Here is a 22478-nt window from a genome sequence, read left to right on the forward strand (position 1 = left end):
TATCACTGCAAGTGAATCCCTAAGCTTGTGATTCCCTTTTAATGATTGGTAATCAATAACAGGTAAATAAAAAAAATACAAGAGTAAAATTAACCTCCTGTGTCGCAGACCAAAGACTGCTGATTTGAATCTGGACAGTTCTTTCTTTCGCCCCAAAAAGCAAAATATAGTGTTTGTAAAAACTAAGAATTTAAAAAGCACAGCTTTGTTAAAATAAAAGGAAATAAAAGAAAAAGTGACACTAATAATTTCTAAAACTGTTAACAAGATTTTTATCAATGTATTTTCTACATTATAAATTAATATTGAAGACATATACTGTATATATGTATATCTATATATGTATATATGCATACATATATGCATATGTTAACAGTGTTAAACAAACCAGAATATGTTTTTATAGTTTGGATTTCAGTCTTTTCCTGTATTTGTAGTAAAAAAGTACCGCCTCCACACCAGTGTGTGACAGTAGTGCACAGAACGTACTCAGTCTGTCGGAAAATCATGACTTCGTGTTGTTGGTTGGACGTGTTAAATGTGACATTGTGCGCACTTTTGTCAACTTTAACTTTTTTTTCTTTTTTCTTTTTTTAATCTTGCCGATTTACAAAAAAAACGCTGTCACGCGCTGACTTATCATGTTACACTCCAGAGCAGTAGGTGGCGATAAATCTTAGGTAACGATTAACATGCGACAAAGAAGAAGAAAATGAAAATAACCAATCAGAGCTCACGTTTGAATCTGACTTGCAGCCAATCAGCGTCACCGTAGATGTATTTCAAAAAGTCGCCCGCCATTATTGTTGATGTGTCTTTCGTCTGGATGGAGTCTTTCCGTTGTCTTTAGTTTTTTTTACAGAAACGTCTTAAAGTGGAGTTTTTTTCACTGGTGCTGATTAAGAAAAGAAAGAAAGAAAAAAGATAAGGTAAGACATAAATGTCATAGCAAACTGTGGGAATTGTAGTTTGATACGCATTTAGTTGCTAATCGATCAGTTACATTATGTCGTGGCTACGTGACTTCGTGTTGCTAACTCTGGGAGCTAACGCCTTAAAATGCTTTTCATGGACTTTAGAAGTGTGTGTGTGTCGTGATTTATTACAATAATTTTAGCTCAACTTAAACTAATCTTAGCTTAACTTTTGTTCCACTTCATTAAGCGAATTAAATGTTGTTTGTGTTGGTGCGTTGTTGGCATGTCTCGCTAGCTAAATGTCACAATTACTCTTCGTGCTTTTGCGGTTTATTTTACTTCTTTCGTTGACACAGTCGTATTTTTCCCTTTTTGTTTTTAAATTGGGTGGATATTTAGCAAGCAGATGGTTAAGTGTTGTTTGGAATGATCCAGGCTTTACTGGTTTATTATACTCAACTCATTTTGTACATTTTCAATGTTATTTCTCCTATACCTGACAATATATTTGTTTATATACACTGTTGCACTGATTTACATTGTGTTGAATTAAATTCTAAAAGTTTGGATTAACACCTATGATTACATTTATATTTGCTCTGAAACTAAAGAGTTTAATCAAATGTACTTAAACTATTCAATATAAACATGTATTCCCCTTTTTAAATGTTTGAAACACCTTTTTTGTAATATCCAAAAGATATTTTTTTTAGTTTTGCATTGATTGTGCTATAGCAGACAGCATTTTAAATGTATAATGAAGTAAAATAAATAAATATAAAAGGTAAAACATTTTTACAGCTGTACAAAGAACAAAAATACAATTTTAAGTGTGCAATCAGAACATGCACTATAGCAATAGAGAGCAAAGGAAGAAGAATTTGAATAATTTGAGCAATGTAAGTGAATAATCTAGGCTTTCAAGAATGAATTCCGAGTTGCTCATATGTTGCTTTTATATAACAAGCAGTTTGATTTTTCAGTATCTTAACTCTGAATATGTTCTGGTTTCTTTGCTCCGTAAAACAAATATTGTTTTGTTTGACATAACAAGACATTTGAGGAAATCATAATCTTACGTTTAGGAAACACTGAACATTTAGTTTGACATTTTATACATGCATCCCCTTTGTCATTATTCCAGGGGAAAAAAATGGACACTCGATTTGCTCACCTGCGCCAGCGGGACACCAGTGTGTCCATGCTGAGGGTAAAGATGTCCCGCAGAAGGTCTCAGTCCCAGAAGGAGAATCGTGACCGGGTCGTGAACACACGCAGGCAGCTGGAAAAACTCCCAGAGATGGCCATCGCGATGGCCAACTTGTCGACCATTAGGGAGAAGACGCAGAACAATGCACAGCCTGCTAAAAGTAAAAACCTGGCCTCAAATGTATTCCCTGTGCTTTAATAGGACACAGTGTCAAGACTTCTGTGGTCACTAGGCTGCCCTGACTATTTTTTTGTCTTTTGTGGTTCAGGTACAGCTGTAGAAGAAAGGTTGAAACAACTGGAGCGCTGGAAGGAGCGTAAAGCTCTTGCGAAGGACAAAGAAAAGCGAGACAAGGAGCGCAAAGGCGTTTTTAAGACCGGCTTGTATCATCCCAAGGACGCCTTTATTGTCCCTGCTCTGCCTGTGGTCCCTGCTGCCACAAAAAGATCCAAGGAGGTAAGTGAAGGCTCGACAGTGGACATTTTAGCTATAAATGTGAATGTAAATTATTCTTAAACTTTGCTCTTTTTAATGGTTGTGAGTAAATGAGTTGGTGTCGGTACGATGATAAATGTCTTGTCTTTCAGACAAAAATGAACACAACTTTATCCCAGAGCACCAGAGTGACTCGCTCAATGAAACAACAGCAGCAGCAAATGCAGCAGGTGCTTCATTCACTCCTTAACTTTGAACATGTTTTTCACTAAATGAAAAATATTTCCCCCCACTTTAATGCCTAATTTGTCCCATTCCTCCCCCCAAATCTCTACAGCCTCTGAAGACACGAGACCACAATGCTCTGGCAAAGAAAGGTAAAGCAAATGCAAAAATCTTATTTATTCAAAAAGATCCTTTTATTCCACCGGCGCCTGAGGCAGATTTCCACAATGACTCATTTGCACCATTTACTTTTTAAAAGGTAAACAGTAGTATAAGGCATGACAAATAATATAACTGATGTTCAAATATTAATAGTTAGGGGCGTTAAGGTTAGATTAACCTTTATTGATCTCACATAGGGAAATTCATGTGCAGGTAGAATGCAAAGTAGAAATGAACTAAGCTGTCAAATAAATTGTGAAAATAAGAATATTAGACCCTTAGAATACAGGGTTATTACACAGATTAATACAGTGATATTTGTAATTTACGAAAGTTGACACAGACCCATGAATCAGGCTGATATTTGCTGTTTTATAACAATTGGCCAATGGAAATGTTTTTCTACCAAAAGTTTCTGTAAGGTTTAGTTTTTGACCTATTTCATGGTGCTTAATCCTTAGTTTAATACTATTTTATTTAAAACCACAGAAGGCAGATTGTGGAGACAGTCCCGAAGAAGAAGTGTTTTTCATTTTATTTTTATTGTGGTGATGCAGTTTTGTGAATCATTATTTGGTATAAAAGTAAGTTTTAAATGGAGGAAAGTTGTCCAAAAACAAAATCAGAAAGAAAAAAAAAAATACAGTTTGAACTCTACTGAGTGGTAATTTCACATCTGTGCTCTTGCTCCTCCTTTCAGCTCCACCCGGCGTGGAAAGATCAACCAGGACCCGCGTCGCTCCAGTGAAACCGACACCAGCTCCGACCAAAGTCTGCGCCGGTAACTAATGAGGAAAAATAAATCTGTGCATGTGCACTCACTGGAGCTTTCAGACGAGACTGCTATCATGTTGGTTTTGACCCTCTTGTGTTTCCTCACTGGCATCTCGCTCTGTCTCTCTGTGTCATGCCATCCCACTGTAGTGGAGCCCGTCGTGGCCACCAGGCCTCCTGTTACAGCAGCGCCCGCCGTGAAAGACAAACCCAAGCACAAAGCTGCAGGTACAATCTGAGCCAAGGCCACAGTTTAACCTGGCTTTTTATTCTCTTTTATGTGTTTAGTCAGCAGTGCTGCTGTTGTACTGGTGTTCATTACGATGCCACGACTACTGAAGCAACACTTGTATGTTTTGGTGGTAGAGTTATTGTTTGGGGAGGGGGAAAAAAGCATGATTATTATGATTTTAAAATGGCTTACTTTTACAGAAAAAAGATGAAAACCACTAAATATTTCTCCTAAACCTCTTCAGATGTCAGGAGCACAAGAAGTAGAGGCATTGCCAACCCTGTGGCGCCCCCTACTGTCAAAGAGAATAACTGCAATGGTATCATTTTAAAGCTGCCAGTCTTCTTAAAACTGTTTCATCTTACCTTTCTAGTGTGAAACTGAGCCATTAAAGAAAGTGTTTGTGTTTTTTAATGTTGCAGCGACTGTGGACATCACAGCTGAGCCTCCTGTCCCCACGGTACGCTCTTCTTTTTCATCTTCATTTTATTTTCACTCGTCATGTCCGGGTTGATCACGTATTATTGCTGTTTCTGTCTTGTGAAGGAGCCAGAGCAAAAGGAGGTGGAAGACATGGTGGTGGACCACGAGTCAGCTGACTCCCTCCCTGCCGTGGAGGCGTCTTCTTTTGCTCCACAGAATTTTGTCTTCCAGGCTCCCGTTGGTCTGTCGGACTTCAAGTTTGATCCTCTCACTCCTCGCTCAGCAGACGCCTTCCTCACTCCAACGTATGTCTGCTTTTTTGTAATTTTCATTTTTTGTTTACATAACATATATTGGTGGGTTTAAAAAAAAAAAACTTGGTGCAAGTTCTTAAAGAAAGATTATAATCTGTATTCTGTGTTCTCCAGCTTCAGTCTTCCACCAGTTCCTTTGTTCAACATTGAGCCTCTGACTGAACTAAGTGAACCTTCTCCAGCCAAGTCTCCCCGCCGCTCTCCACCTCCATCTCTCACTGTGGCTCGTCAAACTCCAGGCAGCCCCGCGGAACCAAAGCACGACGTACCGTACTTCAGGTGGCCCTTTTTTATATATAACTTCCTTAATGTCTGATGTGGTTTATGTTTAGCTTAAACAATAAACTGTTTGCTAAATTCACCATTTGTCTTTTTAGATCAGAGATTGTGAATGAGACAGACCATCTTTCGACTCTGTGCGTCCAGTGGGAGTCTAAAGTGGAGGATGAGTCCATTCCAGAAGAGAGTGAGTGATTTACAGCAGAGTTAAAAATGCAGCTTTTCCAGACAGAATGACTTAAATTCAGTGTCTCCCTTTGTGTGTGACAGTGAGGGACCGCATGCGCACCGCTGTCGGTCAAGCCAGGCTGTTGATGAAAGAGCGTTTCCACCAGTTCAGTGGTCTGGTGGACGACTGCGAGCTCGGCCGTGGGGAGAAGATCACCACCTGCACTGACCTGCAGGGATTCTGGGACATGGTTTATTACCAGGTGAGGAAACCAGCACATTGTTTCAGTTGCTAAATAAATAAAAAGGAAATGTACACAGATGTTTTATTTAATAATAAAAAAAAAAAAACACTTTTCAGGTAGAGGACGTCAAGAAGAAGTTTGAGGCTCTCAGAGAGGCAGAGGGTCGAGGCTGGGTGGAGGAACACAAGCCTCCACCACGACAGAGGAAAGTAGTGAAGGTAAAAAAAAACGTAAATATATTTTACTGACACCGTCGTGGCAACATTTTGTTTTAGTTTAGTTGATTAAGTTTTTGGCAAATCAAATCAATTTCGATTATAAAATCTTTTTACTCTAGTAAAACATGTTTTTTTATTGTGTTGCAGTGTCATGTATCTTTAGTTCTTTTTAATCATGTAATTTACATATAAAAGCCCAAATAACGTCTTGGAGCTACATTTTGTTTATGTGAATTTGATTTGACTGTTGAGCACAGTAAAGTGATTTAGAAATGAAGTATTAGTAGAATATGTTAAACTGCTTTCTATTCATTCATTAAATAAATAAATAAATACATGTATATGTTCAAAGTCAGGAAGTGCATAACACTTCCTACACTATAATAAATAAAAATATTCCAGAAATGACCCATTTCACAGCTACATTTTCTCCTTTTTTTTATGTCTTTCATACAGTAAATATTGAACACATGTTCATCAGTGGTTGTATTTTTCCCATCAGAAGACAGTAACTGCTCCTGCAAAGCCAGCAGGGACCAAAGCGGGAGGAGCCAAGTCTCGCCTGGCTGCGGCCAAAGCAGCGATGAAAGCCCGACAGCAGGCGGCCGAGGCAGAGAGCGCTGCAGAAGACGTTGTATGTAAAAGTGAGGACATTCCCACCCTGGACACTCAGCATCCACAGCCTCAGGCAGACGCTCCAAACGCGGACACCGTGGTCTTCGACGGAGACTTCTTCCAGGTGGAGAGTCCAGCCAAACGATCAGGTACGAAACACGCGGGACAATATGGAAACATAGGACTGAAAACAAAAGTTCCACATCCTCGGAAGTTGGAACGTATCTTAAGTAAATATCTCTGATAAATACAAGTACTATGTGTACGACTGATCCCATATTGGGGTTACTAAGGCTTCTCCCTGTTTCCAGGTTGGAAGTCCGAGGTTCAGGGCCTTGACTCCAAATGGACCGTACCATTGTTACATATGTATTAGGGCTGTCCCAAAATTCAAATATCCCTTTGTATTTAGAGGGTAAGTTTGAAACCCAGCCTGGCCTGCATCTATGTCCGCTTTGACAACAGAGATGTGATGTCCTTTTACTGTGACTATCGTGGACACAAGCTGAACTGTCCTGTCAAGACACAAAAGTGACGTTAGGAAGTATTTCAGGTTACAAGGAAATCTGCTAGTCAGTTAACAGTGTGTGCTCATATTGTGAGTTTATTCATACGTTTTGTTTTGTGAAAATCTGGACTCTGACTAGTTGAGCACTAAGTTTGTCTTCTGTATTGTTGTCTCCGTAGGTTCAGTGAGGAGGTCCAGTCGTCTGAGTGTTGCCGCGCCGCCTCCGGCGTCCCCCTTGTCCAACTATCTCACACCCAGGAGGATGACGCGGCGGTCCCTGGCTCTGGCACAGACCCCGGTCCAGAGCGCTCCCTCTCCCGCTCGCTCCGCCCTGACTCCCGCTGCCCTGCGCCTCACCCTCGATGACGCTCCAGAGTCTCTGCAGGAGAGAGAGCCCGCTGTAAATGTCTCTCTGTGTTTCTCACCCGTCAAAGAAGTGACCTCAGAAGACGGAAGTCCAGAACCACAGACGGAAACAAGCCCGGCCTCTGCTCCAGAACCAAGCACAGACAAACCCGTTCATTCAATTCCATCCATCTGTGTTGTGGAGGATGAAGACCAACCAGATGAGGAGGCTGACCTTGTCCTCCCCGTCCCTAGGAGACTGTCCCTCTCCCCGTGCAAATCACCCTCAATGAGTTTCACAATGTCGCCCTGTGTGAGTCTCAGTGAGCCTCCCACCACCTCCTCCTCGTCTCCTCCTGCTGCTCCTGCTGAGCAGAGCCTCACTGAGGCCACGCCCTCGAGGTGTCAAACACCGGACAACTCAGCTATTGAGGTAAAACTCACTTTCAGACTTCATTAGACTCAAAGGTCCAGTGTTTAACAGAAACTTAATATATAACCAATAATAATGTTTGTATAATTCCCCACTGGTCAAAGAAACAGTTTAAATCCAAATGTCAACAATCTGCAGTCTCACCACTAGATGTCACTACTTGTTACACACTGAACCTGATGTTAATGTCTTGAACTCGTGTAACTTCAGGAAATCCCCGGGTTGGACTTTGAGCGTTACTTCCAGCCGTCGCAGAGGTGCAGCCTGTCACCGCCGCGGGAGGCAGTCGCCATGGAGACGACGTCTTTGTTGTCGTCACCCGTGGCAGTGGACATCGACATGGAGAGTCCCACAGGTCGGTGTCGATCTGTTTACGTCACTGTGGAAGCACAACACTCTGGGGTTCACGTGGGCTGTTACTGTAAATCAATTAAAGCTGCAGTAGGTGTTTTTTCGGGGTTGGGATCCAAAAATAACAAAGTCCTGTCCATTTGTTTATTTTAACATCGACATATGGATTACTAAATGAATCAACTATTTTGATTATCGATTTGTTGCTTGTGTGCATTTTTCTTATATGATTAACTGAAATACTTTTCAAATGCTTTACAGTTTCTTAGCTCTTTATCACAAAAAAATTACTGACAAAACTATTCATTTACTTACATCATTTTGAGGTTAAAACAACAAATCTGTTTGACAATTATTAACCAAAACAATATGAACATATAGGTGCTGTCGCCGTATTCTATTCACCCTAAATCAGTGTGTACTGAATTTGATATTTGTGGAAGGAAAGAATTAAGAAAACTCAACGATTTTGAGCTTAAGTCTCAAACTTGCCTACTGCATCTTTAATTATAAAGTGTTGTGACGACACGTGAGCTTTCATTTTCATTCCGGCTGATGTTGAACTATCTAACTAGTCGTGTCACGCTTGTATGGTTTATTCTCACTGTTATTGTCTCACTGTCACAGCACTGCCAGCGGTGTCTTCAGTCTTAACGCTTCACTCACCACAGGTTTACCTCCTTTTTTTCACTTTATAAAGAACAACTATTATCTTAACTTGTACTTTTATGTCTTTCTCTTCACTAATCATTATTCCCGACTTGTCTTTATTTTATTTTGTTTTAAGATCCAGACAGCCGAGTGTGACCTGCTTCTCTTCACCCCGGACCTGAAGGACAGAATACGTCAGTCCGTTTGTCCAAATGACCTCATGGTCTTCACTCCTCCCACTTAATATGTAAACAAACACGTTTCTCCTTGTATTATATATATTTTTTATTATAACAAGTTTTGTACCACTGTTCTTTTAGAGAGAGGGAAAAAAAAGATTTTGAACTTGTATTTTTAGGGGAATGGAAAATAGTTTTGTCTTATACGACGTGATTTAATTAAAGATTTGAGTTAATACAAGGAAAAATATCTCGCCACTCATTTACTCAGAGGCACAAATCAATATAATAAGTATAAATGGTTTTTATTACTTTACTGTACATGGATATTTTTTAGACTTTATATAAAAACCTGACAGTCTTGTGGTTTCCTTCTGAATCCAACCATGAAATAAGAATAAATATCAGTATTTTGCACAAATTTAAGTGCATTAACAAAATAAAGCACATGTACAACCAGGGCTGCAACTAAATTAACCACCAACTAGATTAAATTATGATTTAAAAATGTATGATTGGATATCAGCAAACATGCTGCTACCTCCTTGACTATTTTACAGTGTTTTAAAAGAACATACTTTAAAAATACAATTAAGTTTTTTGTTTTTTTTTTTTTTTTAATGAAATACATCAAAGTACAAAAGAAACTACTCTAATTATTGCGATATTTCACAACTATTTTGTTAGTTTTTGTCTTTGGATCACGTAGAACATAGACCATAAAGTCAAAATTTTCTCACACAAGTCATTTATATGATTTTAGATCTTTGGTTGTAACAAAACAAGACATTTGAGAACATCGTTTCCAGGTTTGGGAAACACTGCTCGACATTTTGCAGACCAAACATTAATCAATTATGAAAATAATGGTTAGTTGCAGCCCTGTAGTTGACAACATTTAAAAAATAATGACACTTTACATAAAGTAATGCAGTAAACGCAGCCTTTCCTTGAGGTAGACCAGAGTGACAGAGTGTTGTGTTTCACTGAGGCCCACTGCTGCTCTTTCTCTCCCTCCTCACTTTCTCCTCCTCCATGAACGCAGTGATGGACTGATAATGGTCCACAGCAGGGAAGAAGGCCTGGTTGAAGAACTCGTGTAGAGCCTGGACTTTAGTATCTGGTACCCTCTCTTGTTCTTCGTCGTCTTCTACGAGAAAGAGTTTTTTTTGTTTTTTTACACGACACATTGTGTTTGACGTGGAAGTAAAAAAAAAAAAACAGAAAACAAACCTGCAGACTGACTTCGACTTCTGACTTGAGTCCTGACATTGCGTCGACTCTTGCCCACGACCTTTGTTCGGGGAACCCTTGGCGAGTCGCTCGGTTTCCTTTCCTAATGCGAGAGGAAGATTTCACCAGAACAGAACAGTGTACTGATTAAAATGTGGAATATTTGATATCTTTCTGATCTGATAAAGATGGAAGTTTCATTTGTTTTATACAGATATTACCAAGACTGCACTAATTACTCAATTGGTGCAATTTCTTTTTAAATTAAAAGACTTTTCTGAATTCTGAGTTTCTTAAATGTGAACATTTTATGGTTCCTTTACTCATTTAACAAAAAAGTATATTTTAAAACTGAATCATTTTGGTTTATTACATATTAGAGTACATTATTTGTGATATGCTATTTTACATTAGAGACTTGAGGGGAAAAAAAACAAAAGTGTCTCACCTTGGACTGGTCTCTGGTCTCAGAGTCTGATCTGGACAGTAAGCGCTTCTTCCTCTGACATTTGACCTCGGCACAGCACAGGAGAACCTCGTAAAACTCCAGGAAGGAAATCTGCAGCAAGGAACATGTGAAGCAGAAAAGGTAAATGAACACGCAGAAGAGTTTATGGTTCATGAACTGGTGTGACCCCGGGGCTGACCTCCATATTCAGGCAGGCCAGGTCGTTGGGGTCTAAGCTCTCTGCAGTGATGAACCTCATTAACCACACGCTTGTCAGCTTATTGTCCAACAGGTGGAGATCCTGCAGGAGTTTAGCAAAAAGAATCAACGGAACGTTAATATAGTGGAGAACAATGCAAAAATGAGTCGAGCAGCTTCTCTGTAAAGGTTATTAAGGGTTAAATTGGACAAGACATCTTTTATTTTTAAGAGAATAAGTAAGATCACGTTTGTTATTTATTTATAAGTGTCGTCGTTTGATGCCCAAATATCGCTAGTACCCACTTTACTGGTCAAACTGCCAATTTAACTGCAATATCTCACTGTTACGACCCGAGATTTGTGTAATTTCACTCTCCCACACCAAAGTCCATCACAGCACATGTAACAAGTTAATCCACGGCCGTGACAAAAACTTCCTGAAGAAGGCATCAGTCGACCAGTACCTCCTGTGTCCCCGTCAGCTAAAAACACACATTTTCTCTACGGACTTTGGTGTGGTGGATTGAGCGGTTTACAAACTTGATGAACTAGATGTGGATTTTATTAGTTGAGTCTTTTTTTTGACTAAAATCAATTTTTTTTACCACACGTTTAATACACATGAAATCTTGTTGTACCTTGAACATCCACAGCAGCTGTCTGTAGGTCATGCTCTTCTCCTCCTCCTCGTCGGTGGGAGCTGAATGGACCCTACAGAACATCTGATAGGCTTCCCAGCTCCTCTGAATGTAGATCATAGCCACGGCTGAAAGCCCAGACTGTCCAAACAGGAAACCTGGAGAAACACGGCTTATAGTGAGCGGATTTCTGCACCGTTGCCCCCATGCAGGTTGGTTGTCTCTGACAAAACACGTTAAAAACTGAGGAAAGAACGTGTTTCGGTACCTTTTACATTCTTGGCGTGAGGAAGGATATCGCCTGCTAGCAGTTTGGTGACGCAGGCAGCCAGAACGTAGCGCTCTGATCTGTGAAAAGAGAGAAAAGGGATGTTTTTTAATTCAAAAATCACTGTCCTGTGTTTGCGATTTGGGACCAAGAAAAAACCCGACATCTTTTCTGGTAAGTGAAGGCCACCGTAGTTACCTGACGCACTTAATGAGTCCCCTGATTGTTACAATCTGTTGTCTCGTCATTAGATGTCACCAATTCTTATTCACTGAACATTTAATGCTCTTAAAATTAGACGTATTACTGCAACGTGTAACTTTTGTTGTCATCAACACATTATTCTGCCTCCGTTTAGTCTTCGTTAACAGACACAATAAAACATAGTTGCTCTGTCAGGCTAATCTATCAGACCTGACTGAGGGAGCGCTTGTGTGTATACAGCAATAGCGCAGGGGCGGGTGGAGACAAGAAGAATGCATATACTGTTATAAACTGCTGCAAGAAAATGTTTTTTGGACGTGTTTTCAGTGTTTGCGGTCGCCTGGCTTTACTAGCGCAATGTTGCTGTTGCCTCCTCTGTCTTTTTTGTAATGACTTAAGTTTGTTTGTTTTATTCCTTACTGCATGTCTTGACTGTAGATGTGATAGGCCACGATGACGAGGCAACTCAAGAGTCCACAGAGCGGAATGGAGGTGAAAGGTGAGAGACTCTCTGTCGTGGTGGTATGACCTGAGACGCACAAAGACACGTGTCCAAACATCCAGTAATACTGTGGTCATATAGTCGGTGGAACGTTCCACTCACCTTTGATGAAATGGTTGATCTGTGTCAGAGTGACGTGGTGGTGGTGGTGGAGGTAACAGTCTTTGAGCAGACGCCACAGCTGCAGGCGCGACAGCAGGTAGATGTTGTCGAGCGAGCCGGCGGAGCCGAGTCTGCTGTAGAAGCTGTAGATGGAACGCAGCTCTGCGTTGTTCCTCAACAGCGCAAATTCCACCTGGAAGGAAACAAGGGAAGAAATAAAAAAAAAAATCTTACTATATTTAAAGATATGGCAGCGATTCCAAAGCTTTCTATATTTAAAGATGGCAAACTATTCCCTAATTCTCCAACCTTGTCTTTTCCTCGAAGCCCCTCTTGCTAGGATCTTAAGACAAAACAAACTAGTAGTTTAACTAGTTTATTAAAAACTAAAAGGTGGTGCACGAGGTTGGGGGTAGTCTTTATACCTGCTTGCGCTCAATGTTTCGCCTTTTCTCAGGAAGTAAATCCAGAAGACTGTCAATGTTCAAGGCCAAGTCTGGTCCTAAGATGGAGGACGGGGCACTTCCTGACAGAAGACACACGCCTGTGACGGGAGACAAAAAATGGTAAGTGATTGTTTCTGTGGTTTTACTTTTATACGAGTTAGACGAGGGTGGGCTGACGAAGACGTAGTAGAGTAAAGCCAGAGCAATGACTTCTGAGATAATGCTGTAAACAAGGTTTCAGCTTGGTGTGTGCGTTTACGTTGAAATTCAACCGTTGCATCACAGTCAGCCTACACATTTTCCAGCCCACCCTCGTACGTGGATCTTATGTATCGTAGGTGTTTACCACACAGAGGAGTGAGAGATCTGTTTCCAAACACATCGGGCGTTATCATCTGATCGTCCTTGAACTCTCCTTCAACGACATGCCCGTCCTTAAAGGTGAATTTCCCCTATGAAACACAGTCAGTCACTACACGTCGTCTTGTGTTTACGTAGTGAATAAAACGTGTGTTACTGGTTGTCTTTGATTTTACCTTCCCATGTTTCTTATTGCTCCTCCATTCCCCTTCATAGGTGGCGCCGCCGGCGTAGAAGAACGTTCCCTGTCCGTGTCTCTGACCCTGAACGAAATCCCCCGTGTACCGGTTGCTTCTGCAATACTGGGATATATCCGTCCGCCTCAGGATCCACACGTGAGTTCCTTTTCCGTGCTGCCAAAGAAATCATGTGATTCACAAACAAGTTTAAGTTTGTTCTTGAAATCATTTAAAAACGTTTGTTGACGACAATTATCTGGGATAAAACAACAGCTACTACAGCGCACTGTACGCGACTTTCCATTTATTTTGGATGTCAGAATTGGGAGTTAGGTCACCTCCAAGTTGACCGTGTTTTAGTTCAGATGTTGGGGGAAGAAAAATCACAATGGAGGAAATCCAGCAGCCTTCCATTCCTACTCAGTTTGTGGCTCTCTGTCTCGTCAAGACGTCAAGATTTGTATGAGAATGGACCGAAACACATGGGACATGCAAGGGTTTTTCTGTCTTTTCTTTCTAATGCCTCACCCTCAAACATGTCTTCATACCTGGATTCCATCCTGCCATGTCCCAACATACTCCTGGCCCAGATTCAGCCACTTCATGGAGCCTTCTCCGTGCTTCAGGTTGTCCTTCCACTCCCCAAAGTAAACGTTACCAGAGGGGTAGCTGTAAAAAAACAACAACAACCCTATATAGTTAATTATAGTGAATTATAAATCCAAGTCTGGCTTACATGATGACGCTGTACATACCGCCTCACTCCATATCCCACTCTGTTGTTCTTCTCCCACTCTCCTTTGTACCACGAGGTCTTATCCTCGTTAAAATACATCACACCCTAACAGGAGGACAACCGATTAAAATACTGTTGCAGAATTAATATTTATATATGAATAAATATACACACACATATGTACACCTCACAATAAATGAGGTGTTTCGTACCTGTCCGTGCCTCTTGCTGTAATTCCACTGCCCCGTGTACTTGACACCGTTGTCGGCACATTTGTACGTTCCAATTCCGTGTCGTATTGCCTTGTAAATCTCGCCCGTGTAGGAGCTGCCACTTGGCCACGTGATGGTGCCGTAGCCGCTGGGGAGGTTGTTGACAAAGTCTCCCTGTTGATTTAGAAACTCAACTTTACTCACAAAAAAAACCCACCAATCGACCCGTTACCAGATCTCATTTTTCCATCGTCATACAGTTTAACTTTAACTTGACTTGAATCAAATTTGAAGGAAATAAAACACATTTCTGTCAATGATCTTATAAATGATATGTATAAAAACAAATCCGTGTTCATTATAGTCACATTATCGTTGTTGTACCTCATATTTCATTCCGTCAGCCCATGTGAAGACACCATGTCCGTGCATTACTCCTTTGGTAAACGTGCCCTTCACAAAAGCAAATGATGATATTATGTAGTCTTATTAATTCTGCTTTAAATTTGTATTTTGTTTTTAGTGGTGTGGGTTTATTTAGTGCTGCACCTTGTACGTGTGATCTCCTTCAAAACAAGCCACTCCTTCTCCATGGTAGAGATCTTTTAATGTTTCTCCTTCGTGGCTATCAACAAGATGACAAATAAAACAATACAGAAGTGGTAGAATATTCTAAAACCCATAAATGTTAAATGTACAAATCAAAATCCTAAAGTAGCTCAATGTTTTTTTGAGACCAGAATGGTTGAAATTACACAAACACCTACCTCCATAAGCTTAATATTTCAAAACCTATAAATCCAAATAAATGTTCTAAACCAGCTAAATATTTTGGTTGAAATTAAACCAAAGTCTGTAAAAGTAATGAAACACCAAAATATGAACCAAACCAATGGGCGACGGCCCCCTCCATTCATTATCAATGGCAAAAAGACAGAAAAAGTTGAATATTTCATAACCTATAAATGTTCAACATACAAAAGAAAAGTCCTAAACTAGCTGAATGTTTTAATACAAGAATGATATTGGACAATGTATGTAGAAGTAGCTTATCCTCAAATTACAAACCGAACCATATATATATATATATATATATATATATATATACATATACCTCAAAAAGAATAAATGGCTTGTGATTTGGACGTTTTGATTCCAGAATATTTGAAATTTGGACAATTTTAGACAATTGCAAGAAAGGCAGAAAAACAATATCCAGTAGTTGTGAATGTGCTGCCTCGTCATTCCCAGTCACTAAAAGTCAAGAGTGATGCTTTTTACCTGTCTATAGTTAATCTCAGTAATGCGGGTGGATAACATTCTTCATCGAGGACAGTGGCGTTGTCGCGGACACGACGGCGTTTGCGTTTGCTTTGACTCTTCACATTTTCGGCAGAATCTGCCGTGAAACCGTTGATTGACGGGTGATCGTCTCCGTCTTCTTCCGCCTCAGACATTTCACTGTTGTCGCTTGTTACCGTACGTTCCTCCGTGTCTTGGTGTTTTGTTGTCATTCGTCTTCTTTGCTCTGCGACGTCACTTCTTTCCGTTTGTGGGGTCACGCGACATCAAAGGATGAGTGCGGTGCAGGTGTGCGAATGTTTCTGCCCAGCAAACTTCACTGGGGCGCAAACCTGACCTTATCACCATGGCAACGGCATAAAGGACAACTACGGCAGCCTCACTCAGTCAAAAAAGCCTAAAGTAGCTTCTAGAAAGGTATGGAATCCGCCACACTAGCACTAGCAAGAACAATCTTTTTTTTTTGCATAATCATGTTCTTTCAACTTGCGATAGTTTATTGTTCTTAAATTAAACATATATTGTTCTAACAATAATCTTGTCAAGTTACTGTATATAGCAAAACATATATTATTTAAACAAAAACGTGTATTGTTTTGACGATGAACTCCATTTCACGTTATTATGCGTAGCCTATATATTGTTTTAACAATAAACTATATACTTTTTGCGTTATTATGCATAGTGTATATTGTTTTAACAAAAGCTATGACATTATAACACAACATATATTGCTTTAACAACTTATAACGTGAAACATATATTGTTCTAACAATAAACTATCAAGTTATAACGCGAAGCGTATTATTGTTTAATCAATAAACTATACTTTACGCGTTATTAAGACAATTAACCATTGCTATTACAATATATACGTGTACTGTTTTAATGTAACATAATGTAAGTGAAAAATTAAAAGGTCACTCAAGGAAAAACACAGATCAAATGTATTTTCTTTATTTATACAAGAATAAAAAAACATACGAATATAAAAACACAAACAATCAACATCTACAATCTGAACTGTACAAATATCAACTGAAACGATAGTGTTGTAGATTAAGTGTCTCCAGTGTGTCTCTGTTTGCTGCTTCTTTGCTCTGATTAATCTGGTGAGATGATGTCCAGGTTGGCGAGGTGTCTCATGGTGGGCCTGCCATGGGGACAGTTCCACGGATGCTCGATTTCGCCCATATGACCCACCAGCTTCTTCATCTCGCTGACGCTGAGCGCCGTGCCGATCATGACCTGAACATCAGACAGACGCAAAAACAATCCATCATCTATAATAATCTCAATTCAGCAGAACGGTTCTTCATTTGATGCAATCTGCAGTTTGACCACAAATGTCAACAATTGAACTTCCAACGACTGTTTTCGTGGTGTAGGAAAGGTCAGTGGTAGTCTAGTGACCTCTAGTGGTCAAAGTAATAACGACAGTATAAACTCACAGATTTCCGACAGGCTCTGGAGGCGAACATCTGTCTGACTCTGGACGGTCGACACATGACACCCGGACTGTCGCTCAACATGAAGATCAGCTCCTCGATGTCAGCTGGACCGAACGTCCAGTTCTTACTCGTGGGCAGAGAAACCAGCTTCACCCTCTCCATCACCTGAGCTACAATCACGATTAAACATAAATAAATAAAATAGATAGTATAAGTCGTAACCTAACCCGTTTAAGTGATAATAGAAAAGTAAAAGTTTGTACCTTCCTCGTCAATCAGAAATTCAAAGCCGTTTTTCCTGAAAATCTCAATGTTCTCCATGAGGACGTTCTCACTGACCGCAGTGAGGTGAAGTTTCTGTGGGCTGTCAACATAAAGAAAAACAACAAACAATTCAAAGCGATACATTGCAACTTATTCACTTTTTCAACTAGGTAGGTGGTAAGTAGATCAATCAAGAAAATAGTCATTAGTTTAGAATCTTACACGATGAGTTTCTGTCCCTGAAGCGCCGAGTGCTGCTGCAGCATCTCAAAGTTGTACTTCTCATCTGTGGCGTGTTGGTCGATCATGAAGATGTCCGAGTGGAGTTTGGTGATGATGAAGCCCAGGTTGAACTGACCGATGATCTCCATCTCTTTGAACATGTCTTTACTGTAAAAGACGACAATAAGGACATTTGAAACTGCTCATTTCAGCCGGGATTATTACGAGTATGATTATTACGTGAACTCTACCTGATCTCCTTCTTCAGCTCTTCCTCCGCACTCTGGTTTTCTCCAGGGTTGATCTTGGCCCTGAAACGTCTGAAGAGTAACTCGTCACTGGGCTTCTGTTGCTCCTTCAACCTCCTCATTTTCCCTTCCAGCTCTTGTAAAGAGAACTTCAGAGTCACTGTCCTCTTCTGTAAGGAAACTGGAGCATCCACTTTAGTGGAAGATGATCCTTCAGAATTATTTAAGAAAGAATAAGATTTTTGTTCTGTGGGGAGATGTGGATAATCTTTCCTGGCCCGTTTGGCGTCTGGACTCATGCTCCCGTCCTCTTTTGTAGTGCATGGCTCAGCTTTTATCTCTGGCACTTCAGGTACAGTCTGACTATAGTCTGATGTTTCTTCAAACTCTTCATCTTTTACCCTTTGGGTGTCAATGACTGCTTGAGGAGAACTTATCTCCACACGATCTGGATTTGTATCATCACACGACTCATTTCTGTATCTGAATCCATCCAACACAGATTTTCCCACTGGGGAACATTTAGCGAGGTCTTTCCCACATTTCAGAGGTGATTTACTACTCGAGTTGAAGGCAGAAGATTTGGCAGAACCCTTAAAAAAGGACTGCAGTGTCTTCTGTGCTGGACCATTGCTGCTGCTGCTGCCCACAGCCTTTGATGAGCTGGATTTGCTCCCAAGACCAGAGCTGTTCTGACTTGAGAAGGCAGCTTTTAGACCGGCCAAGTTCAGTGAGATCTTTGGGCTCTGCATCGTTGCTGGTTCCACAGCGTCTCCATGTTCTGGCATGTTCTTACTGGACGGGACAACCCGACATGTGACACCTAAAGACAGAAATGTCAATTTAAGAGCACTGTAATGGAAAATTATGAGTAGAAAAAACTGCAGTGTGTAACATTTACTGATTATTATGATGGACATAAGACATTTAAATCTTGATGAAACTGATATGGAAGCTAAATATAACGCATGTCCTTACTGGAGGTTGCCATGTGCATATAGTTCAGGCTGATTTTATTGACTCCAGCCTCGTACATGCTGATGAGCGAGGTCTTCAGAGTAGCAAGCAAGAGTTTCTCCTCCTGAAGTAAAATCTGTCGTTTGTCCGGGGTCACGTTCACATCAACACAGTCTGAGACAAAAAAAGCAAAACCATGATGTAAACAAAGCCAATTGTGTATTTCATGTACATAATTCAACATAATTCATTTTTCTCACCTGATGCGACAGCTATGTTCAAAGCAACAAATGGATACTGGTGTCTGTTGTACATGTGATACACTTCGTTTACAATTTTGGTTACCTGCAGGTTAGAGGTTAGAGGTCAGATTATTATGTTATTATTATCAGCTTTAAATGTCCCCGATAAATCCTCTGCACGCGTTTTACCTTGAGTGGATCACATGGTCGGTTGTTGATGAAAAAGAACTGTCTGTCTGTGGCACTTCTCCCCACACCGTGATCCGAGCGTGACACAAAACCTGTGATACTGCAAAAAGACAAAAAAAGTCATTTACTTGTTGTGCAGAAAGGAGAATATAGAGAGTGACACTTACGTGAAAAGCTGTTTGGGCAAATCGGTGTCTTTCAGTCCGTACTCTTCAATGATACTGCCTGAAGGGGAAACTTGTTGAAAAGGCAGGAGGCTCTGGAGCTGCAAGAGAAACCGTCACAGAAAATGGTTCCAGGAACCCTTTAACTCTGTAAGGTTCTTCAAAATAGATTCCAACCTGTTTTGGGCCAAATATGGCTCCGATGTTGTCTCGCATATTCTGGCTGCCATTGGTGCCGAGGACCGTGCTGCGCTTTCCCTTCTCATTTTGGTTTGAGCAGGTGATTCTTACACCGGTAGAGATGATACAGTACGCCTGCAGGATGTGGAGCATTTTGGCGTATTCCTGAAAATACAAAACAATAATTGAATACAACACATATCTGTCTCTGAACTGTTGAAATCAAACAATAACAAAGGAAAATACCAGAAAAAGACCTACACATATGACTGCAAGGCGAAATTTTGTATGTACTTGTACCTTTACCGTTATCTTTTTTTCCCACAAAAGATTCCCCCCCACACACGCTCTACTTCTGATGGATCTGTTAAAAGACTGACCTTCTTTATGTTGCGTTGGAACTCTTTGTGTCTCACAGGCAGAGTGGAGAAGAGCTGCTGCAGACTGACTGTGGTGCCCTGCTGACGGGGATGAGGTGACCGCTGCACCATGTGACCTCTGTGGTCAAACACCAGCTTGGTGCCCACCTGACTGGACTCATGACAGGTCACCACGCTCAGGTCACTGGGAAAAGGAGATGAGGTACAAATGAAGTGGCGGGTGATTTGAGTTTGAAGGGTGTTAAAGTTTTTAATTTTTTACCTCAGAGCACATAAAGAGCTGAGGGCTTCACCTCTGAAGCCAAACGTTTCCACGTGAGTGAGATCGGAGAACTCTCTGAGCTTTGACGTGTGATGCTTGAGTGCTTTGGAGCAAACAAACAGACAAGGCTTTACTTTTACTTTACCAAAACAATCACATATGGCCCTGCGTTGTTAACCGAGCGTATTCACTGACCACAGACACTTACTCAGTCCTTCAAAGTTGGCCTCATCGACACCTTTGCCGTTGTCTGACACTTCCACAAGCTCAACTCCACATTCCTTCAGCTTCACATCTGCAACATTAAGTAACGTCATGTGACCAGATTTAAAAGTGGAACCGAGCGTATTCACTGACCACAGACACTTACTCAGTCCTTCAAAGTTGGCCTCATCGACACCTTTGCCGTTGTCTGACACTTCCACAAGCTCAACTCCACATTCCTTCAGCTTCACATCTGCAACATTAAGTAACGTCATGTCACACATGACCAGATTTAAAAGTGGAATCCAGGAAGTAGGACAGAAATTAGTAGTATTTCACCATTTAAATGTCTGGTATGTCAGGTATGGCATCCATATAAACTGTAAAACAGATGTAGCCTTCCAGCAGGGCTGTAACTTGCAATATTTTTTTCAAAATGTATCAATTGTTTGTTTCAGAAAATGTAACAAAAAAAAAGAAAGAATGGAATGATGTAGTAGCAATTAGCCACCGGGGGAGAGTGTGCTGGTTTTAACCACTAATTCCAGCTCTTCAATCAATAGAACATGATGGCTATTTTGTAAATTAGGTTCCTATTTAGAGGAAAATAGACAATAATATGAGTGGACACCAGTAGAACTGTGAGATTCTGGTTGCAAAAACTGACATGGTGGTGACATGATACTGAAAGTATCGCGGCTCAGTAATGAAATCAACAGCTCATTTTATATACGGTCTATGTGTGTAACACAGCACGGATGAGCAATCTTATGCAGATAGATCATTTAAAGTCATTAGATGAGGTCTTGTCTTCCACTTACCAATGTTGGTGGCTCCTGCGTCAATGCTGTTCTCCACCAGCTCTTTGACAGCCGTGGATAAAGTCAGCACCACCTGTCCTGAGCAGATCTGATGCACCGAGGTCTTGTCAATGGCCTTGATGGCTCCTGCAGGTTCAGAACTACAGAGAACGAAACAAAAACACCAAGGCACCAGATGTTGAATCATATGTTATTAACAACAATACTAATAATAATAATGATGATAATGTCACTTTTTCTGCATAAATACAGCAGAAACAAAATGTACCCTGCACTCTCTAAGCTGTGTATGAGGCCTTTGGAATTTATCTGAAGGCTCTGGTCAATTTGAACTAGTGCTGCTATTAAATCAATCCTCAACTATTTTAATAATCGATTTTAATCATTAAAACTTCTTACATGTGAAGCACTTCCGGTTTCTTTGTGATCAAAACTGATTCATTTTGGTTTTGGGAAACATAGATCAACATTTCTGACATTTTGTGCACCACTTGATTAATCCAGAAAATAATCGATAGATTCACTTTTTTAATTAATTTTATTTTTTTTATCGATTTTCGGACAAGGTTAAGGGCTTTTCTAGAAAAAATGTTCGAATATCTGATGGTACTATTGTTAAATTCTGATAAATACACGTAATGATGGATAGTGTATTGTGTTTTTTTTATTGCACGACAAGGAAAGGAAATAAGTAAATAAGTTACAGAAACATTTGCATGGCATTTACATGCCATATTTACATATAAATACAAAATACAATGGTAGGTAAACGTACCAAGGGTCGGACATCTTCAAAGCCCGAGAAACGCCAGGAGGAATTAAATCAAATAACTCCGTATGACTTAATCTACAGTGGAGAAATTAAAAGACGCGAACGACTATGTTGTCATTTGTGCAAAGTATAAAACTTTCTCTTATGAAGTGTGAGAGATAAACGCTGTTCCACCATCGTGTTTTGGGTTGTAGACACTGAAGTTGAGGCTGTACCGCGCAGTCCGGGCAGAGTGTTCGCGAGCGTAACTTGTGCGCATAACTGCGCAATTTTCTTCCAAATAAATCATATCAAAATATTTTTTGTGTGGTTGTTTTTGTTTTTTGTTTTGTTTTGTTTTTTAAAAAGCAACCCCACGCAATACAGCTGAGAAAAATAAAACTGGTGTACACGAACAAATATTATCGAACCGTTTCCCCAAAATGTGAAGGATTTCATCACCGAACCCTCCGTGAACTATAACCCTTATGTGACGTTAGGGCGCGTGTGCAAATACCTCACGTTGTAACAAAACGAATAATTTGCTTTTATGTTGGCGAGTCATTGTCAGTATTGTAAGTGTGTGGACTTCCTATACTACCAAAGCGTAACATTAATGATTGTGTGA

The 22478-nt window shown here is 40.4% G+C and overlaps 3 protein-coding genes across 5 annotated transcripts; 1 reads left to right on the plus strand and 2 right to left on the minus strand.

Moving 5' to 3' along the window:
- The first annotated feature begins 860 nt into the window (after positions 1–860).
- dlgap5 (discs, large (Drosophila) homolog-associated protein 5) lies at positions 861–8995 on the plus strand. Of its 3 annotated transcripts, none has more exons than XM_044014393.1 (19): positions 861–929; positions 2062–2287; positions 2396–2583; positions 2715–2792; positions 2900–2939; positions 3650–3730; positions 3874–3951; positions 4200–4274; positions 4378–4415; positions 4502–4683; positions 4807–4971; positions 5070–5158; positions 5242–5402; positions 5501–5602; positions 6105–6366; positions 6905–7503; positions 7714–7858; positions 8482–8525; positions 8642–8995. In XM_044014393.1, exons 2-19 carry the CDS (start codon positions 2071–2073, stop codon positions 8747–8749), a joined length of 2652 nt encoding a protein of 883 aa, XP_043870328.1. In that variant the 5' UTR covers positions 861–929; positions 2062–2070; the 3' UTR covers positions 8750–8995. The 3 variants fall into 3 exon arrangements, with proteins under 3 accessions (XP_043870328.1, XP_043870329.1, XP_043870330.1); XM_044014394.1 differs by having other exon boundaries at positions 2715–2780; positions 2897–2939; XM_044014395.1 differs by lacking the exon at positions 8482–8525 and having other exon boundaries at positions 8642–8724.
- A 273-nt stretch (positions 8996–9268) lies between these two features.
- On the minus strand, positions 9269–15853 carry rsph10b (radial spoke head 10 homolog B). Its single transcript, XM_044014396.1, has 17 exons — positions 15495–15853; positions 14763–14838; positions 14598–14666; positions 14214–14387; positions 14021–14106; positions 13814–13934; positions 13263–13439; positions 13073–13178; positions 12706–12824; positions 12281–12473; positions 12097–12205; positions 11473–11552; positions 11205–11362; positions 10565–10666; positions 10366–10476; positions 9918–10020; positions 9269–9834 (listed from the first exon to the last, which is right to left on the minus strand). Exons 1-17 carry the CDS (start codon positions 15725–15727, stop codon positions 9668–9670), a joined length of 2184 nt encoding a protein of 727 aa, XP_043870331.1. The 5' UTR covers positions 15728–15853; the 3' UTR covers positions 9269–9667.
- A 629-nt stretch (positions 15854–16482) lies between these two features.
- Positions 16483–22114, minus strand: pms2 (PMS1 homolog 2, mismatch repair system component). The gene is made up of 15 exons (XM_044013114.1): positions 21875–22114; positions 21100–21239; positions 20445–20531; positions 20075–20177; positions 19813–19996; positions 19430–19597; positions 19256–19353; positions 19089–19188; positions 18918–19002; positions 18679–18831; positions 17704–18523; positions 17453–17620; positions 17230–17330; positions 16967–17136; positions 16483–16763 (listed from the first exon to the last, which is right to left on the minus strand). The coding sequence occupies exons 1-15, from the start codon at positions 21886–21888 to the stop codon at positions 16620–16622; spliced, it is 2535 nt and encodes an 844-aa protein (XP_043869049.1). The 5' UTR covers positions 21889–22114; the 3' UTR covers positions 16483–16619.
- Positions 22115–22478: the final 364 nt, after the last annotated feature.

This window comes from Solea senegalensis, linkage group LG18 (assembly GCF_019176455.1).
Source record: "Solea senegalensis isolate Sse05_10M linkage group LG18, IFAPA_SoseM_1, whole genome shotgun sequence".
NCBI classification, from domain to species: domain Eukaryota; kingdom Metazoa; phylum Chordata; class Actinopteri; order Pleuronectiformes; family Soleidae; genus Solea; species Solea senegalensis.

Coding starts and splice junctions, on each gene's coding strand:
- dlgap5 (XM_044014393.1), top strand. CDS start 2,071: ATGGACACTCGATTTGCTCACCTGCGCCAGCGGGACACCAGTGTGTCC. Junction 5,403..5,500: donor GGGACATGGTTTATTACCAG/GTGAGGAAACCA, acceptor AACACTTTTCAG/GTAGAGGACGTCAAGAAGAA. Junction 8,526..8,641: donor TAACGCTTCACTCACCACAG/GTTTACCTCCTT, acceptor TTTTGTTTTAAG/ATCCAGACAGCCGAGTGTGA.
- pms2 (XM_044013114.1), bottom strand. Junction 18,524..18,678: donor TATGCACATGGCAACCTCCA/GTAAGGACATGC, acceptor TTCTGTCTTTAG/GTGTCACATGTCGGGTTGTC. Junction 16,764..16,966: donor CCAGAGCCTGTCGGAAATCT/GTGAGTTTATAC, acceptor TCTGATGTTCAG/GTCATGATCGGCACGGCGCT.
- rsph10b (XM_044014396.1), bottom strand. CDS start 15,727: ATGACAACAAAACACCAAGACACGGAGGAACGTACGGTAACAAGCGAC. Junction 14,839..15,494: donor CTGAGATTAACTATAGACAG/GTAAAAAGCATC, acceptor TCTTGTTGATAG/CCACGAAGGAGAAACATTAA. Junction 13,935..14,020: donor GTGGGATATGGAGTGAGGCG/GTATGTACAGCG, acceptor GTTTTTTTACAG/CTACCCCTCTGGTAACGTTT.